Source organism: Falco naumanni, chromosome 13 (assembly GCF_017639655.2).
Source record: "Falco naumanni isolate bFalNau1 chromosome 13, bFalNau1.pat, whole genome shotgun sequence".
Taxonomy (NCBI): Eukaryota; Metazoa; Chordata; class Aves; order Falconiformes; family Falconidae; genus Falco; species Falco naumanni.
Window position 1 is genome coordinate 15495385 of NC_054066.1, and position 19835 is coordinate 15515219.

Below are 19835 nucleotides of genomic sequence, written 5' to 3' on the forward strand. Positions count from 1 at the left end.
TGGCCCTGGCATGTCCCGCTTCTTGCACTCACGCAGAGTGAGGAAGAACTCGCTGCTTTGGTGGTACCAGGCCAGTGCGTCACGTTGCACGGGGAAGCACAAGTTTAGATACGCAGCACCCCCAGGCTGCACACCAAGCCCTACATCGCTCTCGGGAAAGAGAAAAGAAACCAGTGCCATGCTGCTGAGTGGTATCTCCCCAGGGAAGTGTCATCAGATCTTCTGTGAGTTACGCTTATGATTCCCTCCTGGTTTGCTGGGAAGATACTTCCTTGTCAAAGACATAGTCTACGAAGTGCCAGCAGCTGCACACACGCTCTGCAGCACGGCCCCTTGGCTTCAGCCCAGCCTCAGTACAGACGGGGGTTTGACGTTGCAGCTCAGCAACTGAGCCGCTCACGTCTTTAACTGCGTATCTATTTAATTGTTATACTTAACCCAACTGCTATTTCGTAGTGCCTGAACAGGCACGGTTCTTCCCTGTTTTCTGTTGTCCTGCTTCTGAGCTGCCAGCCCAGGACTGCGAGCCTCGGACAGACTCACCCAGGAGGGTGCCTGGGCCAGACCTCTGCCAGGCACGGGCTCAGGATCCCAAAGCCGTGGTCTCCCAAAGCTGTGCAACTCGCTGGCTGTGAAGCTATTTTCTGTTTAACTGGGAAATTCCTGCACTTCATCCAGACAATGTGGCAGCGCGGGGTCACTAAATGCTGGTCTCGAACACAGCATTAACCGCCCTCCCTCATCACTAGGAGCAAAAAGTTCTGAAGTGTGTAGGACTTCATGATTTCCTCATTAAGGCTCAGAACAAGATGTAACAGCTGTAGTTAAAATTACCCCATTTCTGCTGCTTCCCACCACCCAACGGAAAGTTATTTTTAACTCCAGGTTGCCCAAGGGATGCTGCACGGTGAGATCTGTAACATCATCACCAACTGTCTTTGCCTGGCAAGAAATTTGATAAGAGAGCCTTCCCTCCAGCCAGCTGGGATCAGTCTAGACCCCAGGGGTGGGCTCCCCTGCAAATGGACCCCTCCAGGCTCCCCAGCTTCTCCTGAGGGGCCAGAAGCTCCCAGCAAGGCAGCTCTGGAAGTACAGAGGATTAGGTGCCCAGCCAAGTCCTCTTGCTATGCTTTTGTTCTTTTTAGTTTTCAGATAAACTTGGTGGGCTGAAACTATTCCAGGAGCGGTGGTGGCACCGTGCAGGCAGGACCTAGAGAGTGCAGTTTCACAAGGACGGTCAGGCAAAACGAGAGGGGATTAGCTTTTAATGCACTTCTCAGGGCAAACTCTGAAATTGCGGGACTGCCAAGATCCCAGCAGGAAAACTAGCCAGCTTGGTGCCCTCCTGACCACAAATAAGCTACCGAACATCCCCAGCGTCAGGAAAACTCACACAGAAACGTAGGAACAGCTGTGACGCACAGGAGCACCCCAGCCGTTGCCTCCCCATGACAGGCAGCCACACGCTCCCCTTAGAATCCCACTGCACAGAAGCGGCGCGGTCACACCTCCTCTGCCCCCAGAGCAGGGGCACAGCTGCAGAGCTCCTGCGGGCACCTCACGCAAGAGTTCAGAAGCCTCCCGAGGAGACGCTGTGTAGACGTGAGTGCAGTCTATCTTCCTGACTGGGAATGAATGCAGCACTATTAAACATCTGCTACATTTGCTCTCAGGGGCCTCTGAGCTAAACCGAGATAACTCAGCTGTGCAGTCTCTTCCGTATCTAACTCCACTGATGTCTGTAGTAAAACCCAGCAGTATATGTAAAATTGGGAGCTAGCATCGCAAGCAGAATTACGTGACTTTTTGCGTTACTTAACAGCCTGGGACTAAATTTTTAGACGAAGAACTTCTCTTGTAAAGGTTTTTCTCTTTCCGCTGTGTTATCTGCAGCAAACACTGTTATCCAAGGTATTTTGCTCTGCCTTGCAAGTTAGTCCCTGTGCCTGCTGGGGCTCTTGTGGTTCATACTCTTTATGTTTTGGACCAGAGAGACGTGCATGTATTGGAAAACAAGGCGATACGCCCTGCACCACAAGATGCAGCTACCACTGCTAGGACTCTGAAGAAGGTCACAGAAGTCTGTAAGCCAGCAAGTCTCTCCCAGGGTTTTATTTGGGGTCTGTCAGTGACCCATTGTGTGCCTGCCCTACTGAATCACTGCCATCCCACTCCCCTCTTCAGAGCTCAGTTTCTCTTCGTGCTCCCTGGGAATAATCCATAATAATCCTTTGTAATCTGTGGGAGTCCAGTACAGATGCAGGTTTAAGAGCTGTGAATACGCAGAATCCAGTGGTTAGGCATATTTGTCACGAGAGGTACTCCTATAAAGTCCTACACTATCCAACATGGGCATGTAAGACCCAAGACTGCAAATCAGAGTCTGAATGCATTGTGTATACACTAGGCATGAACCTCACCAAATTAAAAAACTCACCACTAAAGAATAGGAGCTTTTCACCTTAAATATGTAAAAAATAAAGAAAGGGAGCCTCTGAATTTTGTTACCATTCACGTATACATTTATTAAGCCAAAGGAGTTTGATCACGTCACGGTATGTTACTAGAGCACATGAGATCCCTTCTTTTTAACTTCACTAACAATGGTTATTTTAATTACTTTTTATTTTTGCCTTTCAAGCTTAAAAAAAGTAACTCCTTCTGCATTCCCTATGAAAGGCTCTTTTTTTTTTTTTTTCTTTTCTTTTCTTACAGTACAAAACAAATGTTTCTCAGACATGTAAACAACCATCACGGAAATTAAACTGCTCTTGAAGTTAATTTTATTGTTATGGACATTGTTAGATTTGTGTCGTTAGATGCATTTCAGCTCAGTGAATCCTTCAATGAAAGTTACTATTGTTATCATCACCTGCACCACAATTCTGCCTAGAGACCCTGGTCAGGGTTAAGGCCCTTCTGTGTAAGATGCTGTACAAATACTTCAGTGTAACTGAGGTCCCTGGTAAAAATAACATTCACTGATGTGACTATAACCCTCTTTGCTTCCCTCTACTCAGCAGTGATCCTCACAAGTTATAGGAGCTGGAGTGAAACTCTTCTCCAAACTAAGTCTGGAGTTGATGTGCAATTACTGTGGAAGAGAAATGTTACTACAGGCCAATCCTGACGCCTGCAGTCCTGTGCGTAAAGCTGCTCACACTCATGGGAATGCTCATATGAATAAGAAATTCCTGTGGGAAAGGTCTGCAGGATTGAGTCCCTGGATCATTGAACTCCTTTGCAAGAAAGCATGCAAAAAAAGCAGACTGGTTCCTTTTCTCTAAGGTTTCATCAGCATAGTTCAAAGAGACAAAGGGACAGGGTCAGTTGCTCAGTTTCAGCATCTCGAGCATTTTGAGTTCTGATCCCCAAATCAAAATAGTTTCTGCTCTGGCTTGGGCTACTGTAACCAGGCCTAGAAAAGCCTGTTGGACGCTCTGTCACGAGGAGGCAGCAGTTTGCTGTTACAGCATGGAGGGACTCTTATGGTGTGAAGGCTGCATCCTAGGCAAGAATTGTGAAGACTGTGCTCAGCCATCAGCAGAAATTATTCTGAAAACGTTTCAGAGCAATTGTAGTTTAAATAATTATTATAACTGGTATTTGAGGTGAAAAAAACCAAAAAAGGATTACATGAAATAAATAGCAAAGAATCAACGTTCCTGCGCAAACATAACGTATTCCTGCCCATGAGGCACCCCCTGCAGATTACTGCCCTTTAGGTTATGTCAGATGTTTAAATGAACCCTTTAGAGCTAAAATACAGTACTATGAATTGAGGTTAGAAAAATTTAAAAAGGACTAATGGGAAGTGTGTACGATGCTCTCTTTAAAACAAATTTCCCACCTGGGTAGCCTGGGAGTGTGAGGCCTCAATAAACATAGAGCCGATCTGAAATGGCAGCAGGCATGTGCGTCATGATCTGCATGCGCAGCCACCAGTAGTAATCCATGGGGTGGTAGCGGGTGTAGGGGGTCGTGGAGGTGAGCGCATGGGTGACACTTTCGATGACCGGCGAGGTATCTGTCGAGCCGCTGTTGCAGTACGTCTCCATCTTGCTGACCTGCTCATCAAAGTACTTCCTGCCATAGTCTTTGCGCACTATCTCAGGGAGCTCATCCCACATTTTGTCAGCTATGGCTTTGATTCGCTCGGGGCTGTACAAGTTGGTGGCAGCTATGAAGTTGCCAGGCTCCACGATGCTGACCATCACGCCCTGGGGCTGCATTTCATACCGCAGGCAGTCAGAGAAGGCTTCCACGCCAAACTTGGTGATGCAGTACGGTGACCGGGCAGGACTGCCCATCCGACCCATCATGCTGCTGATGTTCACCACACGACCTAGGCACAGGCCAGGCAAAGCACAGCTCAGCGGTGGCACCTCATCCAGAGCAGATACCTGACACGCACCACCCAACAGATTCCTGAACATGCAGCCGCCCGCCCACTGCACATCTGGAAGGGCTGCCTGGCAGATCTGCCCGTGGCTCACCTGAGCACCGCTGTCCTATGCAATGGCCTTCAGGTGGGAGAACAAGCCCATTGCTTGTGCTCCCCGGCTCATAATACCTGAAGGAACAGGCACATGGTGACACACAAAGCTCAGTGCGGCGGGAAACATGGAAGAGGCTGGACAGAGCCTGCATGGTGGGAAACAGGATTGCTCGGCAGCAATCAGGGCTGAGCCCAGACAAGAAGAAGCAGCAGCAAAGAAAGCCTCTAGCACCAAGGCTGAGCTTCTTTATTTGCAAGTCAAAGGCAGAAAATCCAGGAGCCCAATGGTGGCTTTTAGTGTCTGCCTCTTGAAAGGGAACAGATTGCTCCTGTACCACTAAGGGGCAGAGCAGTCTAAGTGCACTGCACGCTTTTCTGTGTGACAGCTGGATTATAGCTCCAGGGACAGAGCTGGGGTCTTTCTGCTCTCCAGAAGCCATACATATTGGCTGGGGAGAATGCTGGTAAGAGAGTGGGGATGCTGCAGTCTAATCACAGGTTGCAGCTCTCTGCACTTTCTATCAGTGCTCACTGCCAAGTTGCATTAGAAAGAGCAACTCTGGCCACAGAAGTGGCTATCCTTACATGGTGGAAGAAATGCTCTCTGGGCCACGCACAGCACAGAACAACATTGTTATCTCTGTGGATGCCTCAACAGTAAAAACCACTCTCATTTAGTCAGGTAGTTGGCCCCAGTACAGGAAAGCTTTTGCTCCTTTACGCCAAGACCTGTGCAAGCTCGAGGTCTGCATTCCTTTGCTGTACAAACCCCACCTCCTGTAAGTTACAAACTCCCAAAGTAACACAACACACGGCTGACAACTACCCTGGAAGAAATATGTCATAGTACATGCTGCTGCCCACCCTGCCACAGCTGGTTTTTGTATAGAGTTAAAGATTGCTCCTGGCACTGGAATTTATGGTGAGCTGCAGCTTCTGAACAGGTAAAAGAAGGCATGACAGATTAGATCTTCAGTGGGATGCTGCAGGAGAAGGCAGTACAGATGGGAAAGAGAAATAATAACCGGTTTTCAGGACTGCTGCCTTGCTGTGTAACCCAGAGCAGTTAGGAAATCTGTCATTTGTGTGTATGCTGTGGGTCACATCCTGTCTGCAAAGGTATGAAGGTGGCCAACGGTGAGGAGAGAAGCATAACAGACCTTTTGGCCTCTAACAGAACAAGACACAGGGACCTGCTCCCGGGAGTGCCAGTCAGGAGGAGATCACTCACCCTTTGACCTCCGGATGAGCGGGAGAAAAGCCTTGGTGGTTCGCACGGTCCCCCACAGGTTCACTTCAGCTACCTCCATGTAGGTGTCCATGCTGGTGAACTCTACTTCCCCAAATGTGGAGATGCCAGCATTGTTAACCAGCCCCCAGAGCCCTAGAAAACAAAATCAAGCAGAAAGCTTTCCCTCTGTGAGACTAATGAGAGCAGCTTGGAAAAGACCTTGCTAATACATTACTGAACCACACAACCTTTTCATTACAACTTGTAATGATGGAAGCCAGACAGAAGAGAGTCCAGAGTGAACTTCAGTCTCCTGAGCAAATATAACCGCAGTCAGGGTCTGCCTGTACTGCCCAACACTGCAACCACAAAATACCACGAATAAGGCTTCCCGGGATGTTCTGAGCCAGCAGAGAACTTCAGCCTTGTCTAAGCTGTTCTCCTTCCCATTTTCTTTTTATCCGTTGTAATATTTTAAAAGAAGCGACATATAATCCCTAAATGCAAATAATAAGAATAGGAGAGGCACTGTAAGAAACAAAAGAGTAATTCTTTCAAAGTACAGTCCCTTGTGTCGCCACAAGAACTAGAATGTCTGCAATGCTGACAATCGGGATGTGGGCACGGGTAGACATGGCTGGGCATTCATGCCACGGCCTCTCCCTTTTATTCTGCTGCCACCAAGATGGCAACAAGCAAAGCTACCAACTCATTTGGAAATGAAAAAGATAAAAAAGGAATTTGGAATTAAATGAATTCACTTTATATAATATTCTAATTGCACAGGAAACAGACTAAAAAACATCTGGGATGGCTTCGCTCTGCTGTTTAGAAAAATTCACTCTTATCTGTTGACTGACTTGTCCAGATCTGCATTCTCAGAAGTAGCCCAGAAAAGGCAACTTCGTCCTGGCCTATGCTTGAGAATACAGGGCTAGAAAACTCAATTTATATAGAAGATCCTTACATAAAAATTATATATAAAGAAAAGTAAAAGAAATAGGTTTATGCAAAATCCAAAATAAAACATTACTGGTTGTTCTGCTTTTAAATAACCTTCATGTGCTGAAGTGTGGATGTTCTGAAGGGGAAAAATGTAGTTCACCAAAGGGTGGAAAAGTTTCAAGAGTGCATGAGCAACTGGGATTTTCACAGTACTGGAGCAGAATCTGCTGTCATCACCTCAGCAGCATGAGGTAGGCAGGCCAAGAAAGTCAGTTACAGCAACCCCCTGAACTCTGAAAGTTGTACGGTAATATCTGCAATGGCATTAACGACACACTGCTGGCTTCGTGGGAAATCCTCTGGAAAACCTCTCCATTCCTTTGCCTTTTGAAAGCTTGGGGGAGACATTGCCATTGCTAATCCTCAATCCTCAGGGCAGGTTTTACAACATAAAGAGAGTCACAACCAACTTCAGGTCACAGGAATAAAGTGCTAATCCCAGGGCCTTGAACCACCCTGATTTCTGCTCATGTCCCTACAGCAGCTAGCAGAGAAAAAAGCAGTTTTCTTTGTAGATGCCATCTTAAGTGGGAAGCTGCCTTCTGATACTGCACAACATTTAACAGGCCATTTGCTCTGCACTGCTGCTTCTCAAAGCTTTGTGGCCTTCAATCACATGCTCAGCTTTTGAAATATGCCCTGAAAAGGCTCTCGGAGCCCAGCTGAGGGAGCTTCTGCCACCGAAGTCCTTAGAAACTTCTGCATGCACCTACCTTTCTCTGGGTCCTCCAGGCTGTTATTCACGTGCTCCACTGCTCGGTCCACTTCTTTGCTGTCACAGACATTAAGCTGGACAGTTCTCATTCGATCACTGTTCATGTTGTCCAGATCTTTGGAGCCACCACCTCCCGTGTCCTGGAGGGAAAGGAAAGCACTAGTTTGAATCCAGCCAAAGAACTTGTTTAGAATGTCAAACACATAGCAACCATCAAATCAAGCAAAACAGAGTGCACAGGGCAGTCACAGAATAATCAGGACAGTCCTTCAGTTCTAAGAGGAAGAGGAACAGACAGGGCTGCTCCTGCAGAACACCATTCCTTGAGCATCTCCATCTGACTATGAGACCTGCCGCCGACTCAGCTGGTACAAACTGCTTCAGCCACCAAGAAAGCAGCCAGAGCTGGATCTGCCCCAGCAAGGCAACCCCTGCCCAGTACAAGCTCCTGAGATGAAGCTATGCCCCACTGCCACAGTGGTGGGAATGTGCTGCCATCCTCACTTTGGCTTGTGTATGTGGCACAGCAAATAGCTTGGTGGAGGTACGGTATAGAACAGCCGGTGAGTGGCTGCACATGTATGTTGCACGTGTTTCTCAGTCACACTGCCAGCTCTGGGAGTGACGGTCCTAGAGGAGGGACTACCTGCCTACTGCTCTCTCCCTTCAGCTGATCAATACACACAGCTCCCACTGCATGGAAGCCTACCTTCTGCCTCCAAGGGACTCCTACAGAGTCCCATCAAGTGCCTGTCCACCTTGCCTGCTATCAATTCTGCCCAGCTTCTTTTCCAGCATCTTGCTCTCTTCTCTGCCTCGCCCCATGAGATTCTTCTCTCTCCCATTTTCTATCTCTTCTCCTTTTTTTCCACCTCAGAACAACATTCCCCCAGTATATACACACCCACTCACATCCCATCCGGTTAACTGCAGCAAACCCCTGAGACACCTTTCACATGGGCCAGATGCTGTGAACAAGGCTGCCATGCCCAGAGCTAGTCCCATCACAGCCAGGGAGCCTGGCTATGGTGCTTCCACGACACAGACATGGGACATTACCGTGAGTTTGGGATCACGCCTGAACTGCTGCCATGGTTGTAAGCTACTGGACCGTGCTCACCACTCCAGGGTACTTTTGTAGAGGACGGTGAGGTCTAGCTCTGAAAAATCACCTTTGGGGAACATTCTCTACTGTAAGAAACTTCCTCTGTCCCCTCAACATCATCCCTCACTGGAAGTCTTTTACCCCCCGTTAACAGGCTAGACACGGACCGTGTCCCACGGGATCATCTGACGGCTGCTCAGCTCTTCTCTCCCCACCACACAACCCTCCAGGTAGCTCCACTTACTGTGTCAGCATCAGCTGGCAAAAACTGGAGTGCTCTTCACTCCTGGCAGATGAGGCTTTTTTGAACATACACACTTTTTTTCCTCTGACCTGGAACAGGCCAGTTCTTCACAGCAGGGCTGTTTCCTGACTGCTGAATGACATTAGATTGTCCTAAACACCTCAAGCCACAGGTGCTCCCCGTCAGAGACTGCCAGCAGTCAGTTGTCAACAAGATGATGTTCATCTCTGCAGTCTGAACCGAGGCTGCTCATTTGCCCCCCTGAGCAAGAATTCCCTTCAGACACCATGCTTTAGAGACCGCATGAGGGTACCCATACGTCCCCATCTTTGTGCCACTTGTCTTCCAAAAAAACCTCCTCCTGGCTCTTCTCATTCCTGGGCTTATCCACTGCACTTACAGACAGCTCACTAACTTAAGTACCTGATGCCTGCTCTGTCTTCTTTTCCACCCTTCCTTATTCCACCACAGACTGTTAATACCAGTTAGTGCCTGTCCTAAAGAGAAGGCATCTACTGCACTCTCTTCACACGGAAGCATGCTGCATACAAAGTGGAGCAGTTAAAAGTCCCATGCATAGCTTAGTGGTGTTTGGTTTTATGGCGATTGAAAATAAAAGTTCTGTGCTAAGTTTCCTGCTCACTCAAAAGCACTGTGGTGCCACAGGCAGTGTGCATGGCAAAGCACTGAATGCCAACAGGGAATCAGCAAATGCAAGCATGCAAGTCCCTTGAAAACAGCAGATACAGCTAATGGGAAGAGGAAGAACAATAAAGCCAAGGAGCTTCCTTCCCTGACCCCAGGTCTGCAAGGTGCTAAAAAAAAATCTCTGGGCCGCAGCAACACACCAGCCTCAGAGGCCCCATAAGCTCTACTGGGACCATCACAGCATCCACTTCTTCCTCCCTTACACGGTTGGCTCAGCAAGTCAACATCCCTCCTGGCCTCCCAGCCACGTGCAGCTAGCTGAGAGCTTGGACAGGGACCCTTGGGGCTGGGATCCTGGCCAAGTGTTGGACTCGAGGCATTAACCCGGACCCACAGGGTCATTCCCTTGGCTCTTCAGAAAAGGCAGATGGGTGTACTTAAGTCAGGCACCTTAGGATTGTGTCATGCTCTCCTGGCACAGGACGCTGCCTGTCCCACAACCCCCAGGCCCATACGCAGCAATGGAAGGACCTTCTCAAGCTACACCCCAGGGTCCACTATCCCCACGGCAAGAGGATAAGAGGACCCAACTACTGCATACTGAAAAAGCACACCACTGCCTCATCTTCCGCTTTCCATGGTTGTCCTCTGGGGCTCATGTGCTTCAGCTTATATCTTTATCAGTGTGCCCCTGAAGTGCTACGTAACACCCTGTGGCTCTGAGCGCTCTTGTTAAGCAATCTGTACAGTATTAGCTTTGCATTGATGCCAAGCAGTCAGCCAAATCTGAGTCCAAAAACTGAAAGAAAATGCATTTCACTTAATTACGTATTTTTGGCTATTTAAATACCCAAAATAATTTTCACCAGTTAGACGTATTTGTTTTGTTCTCTACTACAAAAAAATCAAAATGCAATTCATACAATTAAGGCCTACAGTAACTGACCTGCATGCTGGCTTGCTCAGATAACCTCTGCCTTCTCATCCCCCTGCCAACCACAACAGGCCTAAGCACACAAAGCAAAGCAAACAGGGGTTCCACGACACTCCTGACAGCCGTGACAAGCATCACATATGTCTGCTGGTAACGGATACTGATGGAAAAATACCTTCTTCATCTTGTGTCAGCTGGCTCCTCCAGCTATTAACCAGAGAGATAAAAATAAGACAGCTGCAGCGTGATCGTTCACCGGATCCAGTCTACTGCTGTCTTTTGGCAATGAAGCATCAACACAACTCTCACATTAATATATTTGCCAGTGAAAATGTTAGGATGAAACTGTGAAACAGCACACTGTTAGCACAGAACCATCCTTGGGCTCTCCTCAGCTGTGACTCTAAGCACCTCTCAGGTTTCCTTCAGTAAAAATACAATCAGGCGCTCAGGATCTGGCCACTCTAGGAAACTTTTCCTGATGAGGAGCCAGCACTGCACACACTTTTAATCTGCATTAAGGATGTAATGTTCCTAAGAACAGTGTATATCCTGAGGTCACAACGGCTCCCCAAGCTGGAGTATCCTTCCGATGTGCAGGTGTGCTGTGAAAAACAGTCGCATGAAAATAACACCCAAGTTTCATAGTCATTTCGTCTCTGTCAGGGCTAGGTCAAACATACCCAAGCTAAAGATGATACTTCTTATTTCTGCCTCCACTTCTACCTAGCATCTAAAAACACACCAGGCTTTTTCTGCCCCTAAAATCAGTACAGCAATAAGTACACTCTGAGCAGAATTCCGATTATGGTTTTGCTAGTGAAACCTGTGGCACAATGAAAAACCAGCTCAGTCTTCTGGACTTGTTCTACAAAGCAGTTCTGCATAAAGTATATGGCCTGAAGACACATCAGCCAACCTGTTAACTAAGGAGCTTTGGCATTTTATGGTGGTTTTGTGATGACAACAGCTGTTACCAGTCTTGCCAGTGTCACACAGATTTGGGAACATGGGATGTGAGTTCAGCTAAAGAACCAGTATTTAATTACACAGTTATACAGCAAAGCTTTCTGATGATTTTTTGGCAAGAAAATAAATATTGATGAAAGCCTAAAAGTCTTGGCATGTTGCTGCATGTCAGTTTATGCTAAAATTGTCAGAGGCCAAGATTTTGCACTAAGATGCATTCAGTAGAATGAGTACTGAAGACACCAAAATGGAAGGGAGGTTTCAGTGACAGTTAAAGACATGTTTACTGAAAATCAGGTCTTTCTGGCAGCTCAGACAGAGGAAGTGAAACCCAGAAGTAACTTTGCAGCTCTGAAATTTTTTGTTCCTGTCAACACAGAGACAGGCTATTATTCTAAACAGTGGTTTTTAAGTCTGCAGCATTCTTATGTTCTCTAATGTTGATCTTCAGTTACAAAAGCTGAGTAGAAACATCTGCCAAAAAAGTACTCATCTACCCTCTCTTGACACCTTCTGAAAAGCAGCAGTTTGTGTCTTGTTCTGCTGTGAAGCCTGTAGAGGGAGCCCAGGTTAACAAAAAAACCCTTGATCCAAAGCTGAAACCACAACGGACAGAGTTAGCGAAACACAAACCTCTCTTGAAAAAAAAAAGCAGCAGAAAGAAACTAATAATTTAAGCAAAACTTCATCATAATGGAAAAATTGATAGCAGAACGAGTATTGATAACGTTAAAAAACACCTGGCAAATTCTCTTTAAATAATATAACTATTCAAGATGCACTTATGCATCTTGATGAGTGAGCTAAAAGATAAGGATCAAAGTAAGTGACCCATCCCAGGATATCCCAAGAAGTTTCTGTTGTTTCTGTTGGGAAACGGCCATGCAGTTAAGAAAACGCAACGCTTCATAAAGAGAGAGAAGCTAAAGCCCTCTCCTATTCTCCGTGGCCAAGCATCTCTGATTGCTGTACAGAACGCCCCTGGAGAGTGCACCAAGACCATCACTAGGCTATTTGTGGCCTGATTCTGCTCGTATTCGCACTAGGGGAGCTCTTACCACCTTCACAGCAGTTTCAGAAGACCCTCAATACACACTGAGGCATGGCTATACTCATAAATATAGAAAAATACACTCCTACCACATGCTATAAAAATCACTGGTAGCTTGCTGTATGTCACAATTAATCAAAATAAACCTTGCATAAATATGTACAGTCTAAGAGCAGGGCCAGAGGTCCAGACTCAACCTGATCCCAAAATTTGCTTATGAATAAGCATATAAAATTAGATTTGGGTTCCAGTCCATCAGATATGGAACAAACCACAACATTATGATGCAGATAAGAACCTGCCTAGATACCATTTAGTGCTGGTTCTGGTCTAGACCAGGTTATGTTCTATAAAATTCAAGAACCCGTGTCTTTCCCTTTGGGCTACCAACCGCCTTCCCACTCCTCGGCAGAAAGGTGTGCAAAGTAAAGAAGGAAGACTGGATTTGCTACATGTCTGCACACGTGCCACAGGTGAAGAATAGAGTTTTTGTTTTCCCTACCTTTTGCAGGCAGCCAGCATAAACAACGAAGCCTTTGGCATGCAGGTGCTTGGCCAAGGCAAATCCAAACCCTGAGTCACAACCTGTTATAAGCACAGCTCTGCTGCCAATCTGCAAAACAAAACAGAACAAAATGCACTGAAATAGAGTATCTGAAATCAGTGATTTGCAGTGCACAGAACAAAACCATGTCCTTGGCCGGGAGCAGCCCGTTCCAGGGACGTTCTGTACGCTCGTTGCCAGCTACTGCCACCCAGTGCCTCCTGAAGACAAGAAATGAAGGTTTCATACAGAGTTCACTCCAGTGAGGCAGGATCACTGTCCTCCCAGCACAAAGAGAAGTTCAGCACCTCAGGCAACAAGCTCCCAAGGAAAAGTGACCAATCAAACCACCATTATCCAGCAGTTCACATAAATCCTAAAATCTGAAAATACATCAGACAGTTCCCAAGACATTTTTTCCTTTCAGTAGGAACTGTTCCTACGTAAAGGAATGAAGGCAGTGGGTTGATTAGCATTGATAACGTGCAGCTGTGGCCTCGCCTCAGAGGCAGTGGGTTGATGGACATGGATGATGTGCAGCTGTAGCTCGTTCTGCTAAGTAGTTAAATAGCCCTGAGGACTGGGGGAGAGGAACAGCAGTGTGGTCTGGTCTCTGGAGGAAGGTGGTCCAGCACAGACAGTAGAATCTGACCAACGGTAAAGCCTTATTGCAGCCTACTGGTTTGTTTGTGTTGCAACACTCCTATATGTTCAAAGCAGGCAGGAGAACATGATGAAGATCGTCTGATTGAAGAAAGGATATGGGACAATCTCACTGACTGCTTGTTCATCTTTCTCTCCAGCACATAAACCCTCCAGTACCAAGTTTTAAAAGCTAAGCAGAATTAAGTGGGTTTAGTATTTGAAATTAAGACCAGTGCGTCGTCAGTCTTTGTTTTTTGGTTGTCTTATTTTTCCAACTTACAACTTAAATAGAAGTACACCTACTTCCTTCTTCAAACCCCTTCTTCTAACCCAAACGCAGGCAGCAGTTAAGTGACATGTTTAAAAACTGCCTGGTGTATCTAACAGTCCGGCAGCAACAAGTACAGATGCAGCAGGGTGCTGCTGTGGGTGGGATTAGGTAATTACTTACAATTCATTCCAACTTATCTGACAAACTAGAAATCTGGTTTTCTCCAGCATACACAGGGACTGATCAGGGTCACACTGGAAGCCCAGCAGCAATGCAAGGGCCATATCTAAATTACTCTGAGATGCTGTCCTAGGGTTACAGAGCTAGATATACATGCTCTAGTACTGTCACAGTGCTGAGTTCTGTGCCACAAGACAGACAAGAGGGCAAAACATGCATCTTCCCTTTGCCTGGCACCTTTCCTAGCCAGCTAGCACCTTCAAGCAGAGGGCTGTTAAAGAGGACTACTCTCCAGATCAAGAGATGAGGACTTATGGTTTATTTATATCTCTTTACACAACCATACTCCACACAAGAGTGCTTTATTAAGATTTTGTCATGCAAATTCCCTCCACTCTAAGGTGGAAGATTTCATCTGCTGTGTGAGTTCCAAAAATAGAAAAAACCCAGTAGTCTGATTGTTTATTTCCATCCTTAGCAGCATGTACTGTGCTACGTCAATGGAAGCTCTATGCTAGGAAAGAATGTGGAGTATGTTCGAGAGGTCCAGCTCAGAGTCTTTCTGGCAAACTGGAAAGACAAATTTGGTCACCAGGCTTCATGGATTTTAAAACCCCAGCTTAGCAGAACTAGTTCCTGGAAGTCACAATCACACTCACCTGATCAACTTCACTTGCATAAGAGCGGCTGCCATATGGGGACAAGAGAGGGAAGCAAAACCTTTGCACTGGCCTGTTAAAAAAAAAAAAACCAAACAGAAAAATCAGGCATGGAATAACTTATCCATATCCTGGTGCTGCAGCACACACATGAAAATTACACATCACTTAATGTAGTGTTGCCTACGTACATGATGTAGATTGTCAATTGAGATGACAGAATCCAGTCTACAGTTCTCCTAAGTCTGAGCCTATGTGTTTCCTACAGTATGAAACATTTGTTTCTCTGAAGACCTTAGTGCTATTTCCAGCTGCAGAAGCTGTCTGGATATTACCAAGAATTCTAAAATAGCTCCTGGTCTGGCACAGAGCTCCCTCCACTCACAAGTGGTGGTATACATTTGTACAGGCAGTATGGTGTTTCTATTTCCAACAGCAACAACACTCTCACTTAAGAGTCGCACATAGCTGGGGTATGGGAAGTTATTCTTTTGTCTGATGAAAGTATTCTGCTGTGGCATTGTCTCTGATATCCAGCCTCAGGTTGAATTTGCTTGGGTCTGTCTCAGTGCTTTTACACGCAGCTCCACCTTTCCATCATCTTGGGTGACGCTTCTTACTCTGCAGTGTCTATCCACTAGATACTCATAGATTTTATATCCGCCCTTTGCAACTGTTTGAGACACTGTGTCTTTGAGCAATACCTGCCATGCACATCTGAAGCTCCTTGGCATAGTATGTCTGACTCCCAGGAAGGCAAACCTTATGGTTTATGTAAACACTTATGTAAGTGCTTACAAAGACAGACCACAGCAAAGCAACAATGCCTTCCAGGGAGCGAGATTCTATTTAGAAAAGCTATGCTACCAGTAGCATCATGCTGTCTTAGGTCTTGTCATCATTCACAAAGACTGGGCCTAGACAACACACCAGTGCGACCTTAGGACCCTAGCCTCTGGCCTTGACAGCCACCTCCTGGACTATATCAGCTTTTTCATTTTTGCTTTGGGCATTTTTTTTGTATTGCCCTCCCAGAGCCTTCTGGCCTTCCCCTACCCTTTGCCTCCTCTAACAACATCTATCCTTCAGCACAGCTTATCTTCCAGGCTGCTCTTCTAAGTGAATTTGCATAATCATTCACAATTATCTCCTGCTCAGACATCCCAGGCACTCCCAGGGTGACCTGTGCTACACTGAACAGCAATCTGCAGACACTCTGGCCTCTGAGTCTTGGGAAAACAAGGCTAAAAAAAGGGTCTGCTAGGGCAGAGGCTTTCAACCAGATGGAAAAGGAGCAGATTCATATTCAGCTAACAGTATCCACTCACCTTCCTGCAACAGTTCAGCTCTTTTTCTAACTTTGAGTGTCACAAGCCCAATCTGCTCCTGAAATAGCTGCTAATTTAACTGCTGCAAAAGTCAGTCCGCAGGAAAAGTCTGTGTTAACACCACTGACCTGCAACCCTGGCTTGGAACTTTTACCTCAACAATAAGCTTCTTAGTGTGCCGCACAGTGCCCAGAAATGTTCATAACATTTTTTAGCTGCAAGAACTTGGGTTTTATTTTTCAGTGTCATATCTGGTCATGTTATTTCACTGCAGAACAGATTTGCTGCACTCCACTCACAATAACCTCTACAGAATAAGTACTTGACATTCTACCTACCTTGACCTGAAGGCAAGGGCATAAAATAGATGCTGGCTGCTGATCAGCAGGAATGCCATCAGAGGAAACAGCTACGAAGCATATGCGATGTTAGCCCCTGCCCAGTACACTAATGTACCACAAGCCACTTTTGTCATTCTGCATGACTGAATTCTAGAGACCGCAACTGAGACTTTTTAAATGCACAAATGGTCCTTGAACTGAATCTGTGCTTATAACCATGCATTTGGTTTTGTTCAGTTACACCAGAAAAGGCAGTCCTCAGCTTGAAGAACCAAGTATATAAATGCTACTTCAATGCATTCAGATACTGGTATAGTGACAACACTGTCTTTCAGATGAACAGTTGGATTTCCATTCAAGGTTTAGCAGCTTGTGGGTGCTTCAAAAAATACAGCACATTCTTGCGCCGAGTACAAGATGCACAAACACACAAAACAAAAGAAGAAAAAAAAGAATATGTTGAATTTTTTTTTCTTAAGTTAATAAATAAATCATTTGTATACTTAAGGCCACAGCAGATTCCTGCCAGTGCAGCTCTGGTGTTCTCCTGGTTTTGGCAGGGATGGAGTTAATTTTCTTCCTAGTAGCTGGTACAGTGCTGTGGTTTTGGATTTACTGTGAGAATATGTTAATAGCAACAGCTAAAACATCAGTGCATTAAGTAGGGCTTACTTGAAGTCAAGGACTTTTCAGTTTCCCATGCTCTGCCAACAAGGAAGGTGCACAAGAAGCCAGGAGGGAGCACAGCCAGGACAGCTGACCTGAACTAGCCAGAGGGATATTCCATACCATAGAATGTCATGCTCAGCATATAAACCAGGGGGAGTTGGCTGGGAGGGGCTGATCGCTGCTCAGGGACTGGCTGGGCATCAGTCGGTGGTAAGCAAATGTATTGTGCATCACTTGTCTTTCTTGGGTTTTATTTCTCTTTTTGTTGTCTCCCTTTTCATTATGATTATGTTTTATTATTATTGTTATTATTATTTCCATTATTAAACTGTTCTCATCTCAACCCACGGGGTTAATCTTTCTTCCTTTTTTCCAGCCCTCCTCCTCATCCCATCGGCAGGGCAGGAACCAGGTGAGATAGAGGTACTTAGCGTGCATGGTACTTAGTTGCTGGTGTGTGTGGAGTAAACAGGAGATAAAAGGTCTACAGCTGTTTGCATAAGAAATCTTTAACAGCTTGGTTATCTTCAGTCTCTACAACTGCCTGTCATGGGAGCCATCCTTGATGGTGATGGACACCACTATCAACAGCAGTAGAACAACACTGGAGGTGGCAGTTCTCACTTAGCGGGCTCTAAGCCACTTTTAAACAGCTGTTCACGCACCACTGTTCGGGAACCCTGCTCTAAAGCAAAGCCAGTGAAAGCACTCAACTGGTTCCAAGTTTGGGCTAGTAGGGTTCTCATCATATATCAATATAAAAGGTATTTTTTCAGAGCTAGGAATTTGAATTAGACAGGAAATTTTCTGTTCATGTTCAGCAAAAAAACCTAGCTTCATTACTCAGCCCACCTCCATTTCTCACTAAAACCCTCCCTCTCAATTGTCTCGTTTCATGGGATTCATTGCCTCTTCAATGAAGTGATAGAAACGTATGACAGTTTCTTGTACTGCAACAAAGTCTACTTGCTGATATTCAGGAATAAATCCTTGCTTGACACTGAATTAATGCTTTACTCAACCCCCTTTTGACTGGAGATAATTGTCCGAGTGTAAAAAAAAAAAAAAAAAAAAAAGTTGCCAGCCCCTCCTTGCGCAGAGAGTCCATCTCCTCCGTGCTCAGCTCAATGACTGAGCACTGGCACAGACTGCCCAGGCAGGCTGTGGAGTCCCCATCCTTGGAGCTATTCAAAAGCTGTCTGGACAGAGTCCTGGGCAACCAGCTTTAGGAGGCTCTGCTTGAGCAGGGGTGTTAGACCAGATGACCTCCAGAGGTCCCTTCCTACCTCAGCCATCTTGAGATTCTGTAAATAAACTGTCCCACTGAAATCAAATGAGCCCTCAGTGTAAGAGCTCACTCCTTCTCCACCAAGTTACTTACCTGAAGCCATTCCGTGGGTCCTTGAAATTCAGGGCTTTCACAGAGAAGTTCAGGAGAGGCCGGGACAGCTTGGTAGCCAACATGCTTTCAATTAACACGCTCTACCAACAGCAAGACTGTTCTCCTTTAACTCTGCAATACAACATAGCACCTCTGTTTTAGTTGCTCAATTATTTCGTAAGTCATGCTGACTTGATGTATTTCAACAAGAAAATAAAGTCCAAAGGAACTCATCTTTCCCCCTTGCAGTCCCTCACACTGGAGATAAAGAGCTCAACCTTCAACCATCCCAAAATGCTTTTAAATAAGGAAAAAGATTATAAGTAAACTGACAAGCTGGGAAGCATTTAAAGGAAATTTAAATCTCTCCTTCTTTAATGCATCTTTACCTATATCCTCCGCAACAGCTAAAAATTAAGGTACTTAGATGAAATACATTACTTGAAGTTCTGTTTTACTTTAAAATTATTTCACGTAGTTTACTTGAAGTCATGGGTGATGTTATGCTACACGTTTCCAAAACAATCCCTGGGGTTTACAGCTCCTACAGGCCACGTGATTAAAAACATATTTCTTTGTAATTAAGTGGCTGCCGACACCGGACTACGCACAGGGAATCACCATTAAACTCACTACGGGGTGAAAAAAGCTGAAGAACGAGAGTTAAGCAGAGAAAGTTAGCTTCGGTCGTATTTATCTTGGATAAAGGCAATCCAGCACACAAAAAACTAATGAGGCTTCAATTGCAGCCTTCTTAACAGCAGCGGAAAGCCGGTGCCTGCCCGCCAGGCTGTGTGCGCCAGGCCCGGGCGCGGCGGGGCCTGCGGGGAACAGGCCCCGGCTGAAACCGCCGGGATCACCGCACGGAGAGCGGCGGGGAGGCCCGAGCTGGCGGCCCGGGCTCCGCAGCGCTGGCCGCCGCCGGTACCCGCCAGGAATCCGGGGGGTTTCACCGACTCGGCGCGCCCGGCCGCTGCCCACGCCACGTTTTGCGGGTCACACCGCGGGGGGCGGCCCGGCCCTGCCCCAGGCGGGGGGCGCGGCTGCCGCGGGCTCACGGCGCTCGGCGCGGTGAGCGGGGCGGGATGCGGGGGGAAGATGCCAGCGCCCCCCGCCGCGGCCAACCCTGCCCCATCGTGTGTCCCCCTCCCGGGCGGGCAATGTCACCCGGCGGTCCGGCAGCCACGGCCCGGCCTGCCGCTGCCGCCGCGACCCTCCCCAGCCGGCCGCCCCCCTCCCGCGGAGGCCCCGGGGCGGCGGAAGGGAGCCGCCCGCGCGTTACCTGGAGCCGCCGGGCCCGCCTGGCGCTGCTGCCGTTTGAATGAGGCTGGGCCGGTGCCCCGGCAGCCGGGGTGCGGCGGGGGGCGGGCCGGGGGCTGGGCCGGGGCGGGCGCGGGCGGCGGCGGCGATAGGCTGC

The 19835-nt window shown here is 47.0% G+C and overlaps 1 protein-coding gene across 1 annotated transcript; it reads right to left on the minus strand.

Annotated features, from left to right (window-relative positions):
- Window positions 1-2499: 2499 nt before the first annotated feature.
- BDH1 (3-hydroxybutyrate dehydrogenase 1) lies at window positions 2500-19805 on the minus strand. Its single transcript, XM_040613127.1, has 7 exons — window positions 19701-19805; window positions 18419-18550; window positions 14700-14772; window positions 12903-13013; window positions 7448-7589; window positions 5730-5882; window positions 2500-4345 (listed from the first exon to the last, which is right to left on the minus strand). The coding sequence occupies exons 2-7, from the start codon at window positions 18499-18501 to the stop codon at window positions 3876-3878; spliced, it is 1032 nt and encodes a 343-aa protein (XP_040469061.1). The 5' UTR covers window positions 18502-18550; window positions 19701-19805; the 3' UTR covers window positions 2500-3875.
- Between the last annotated feature and the right edge of the window lie 30 nt (window positions 19806-19835).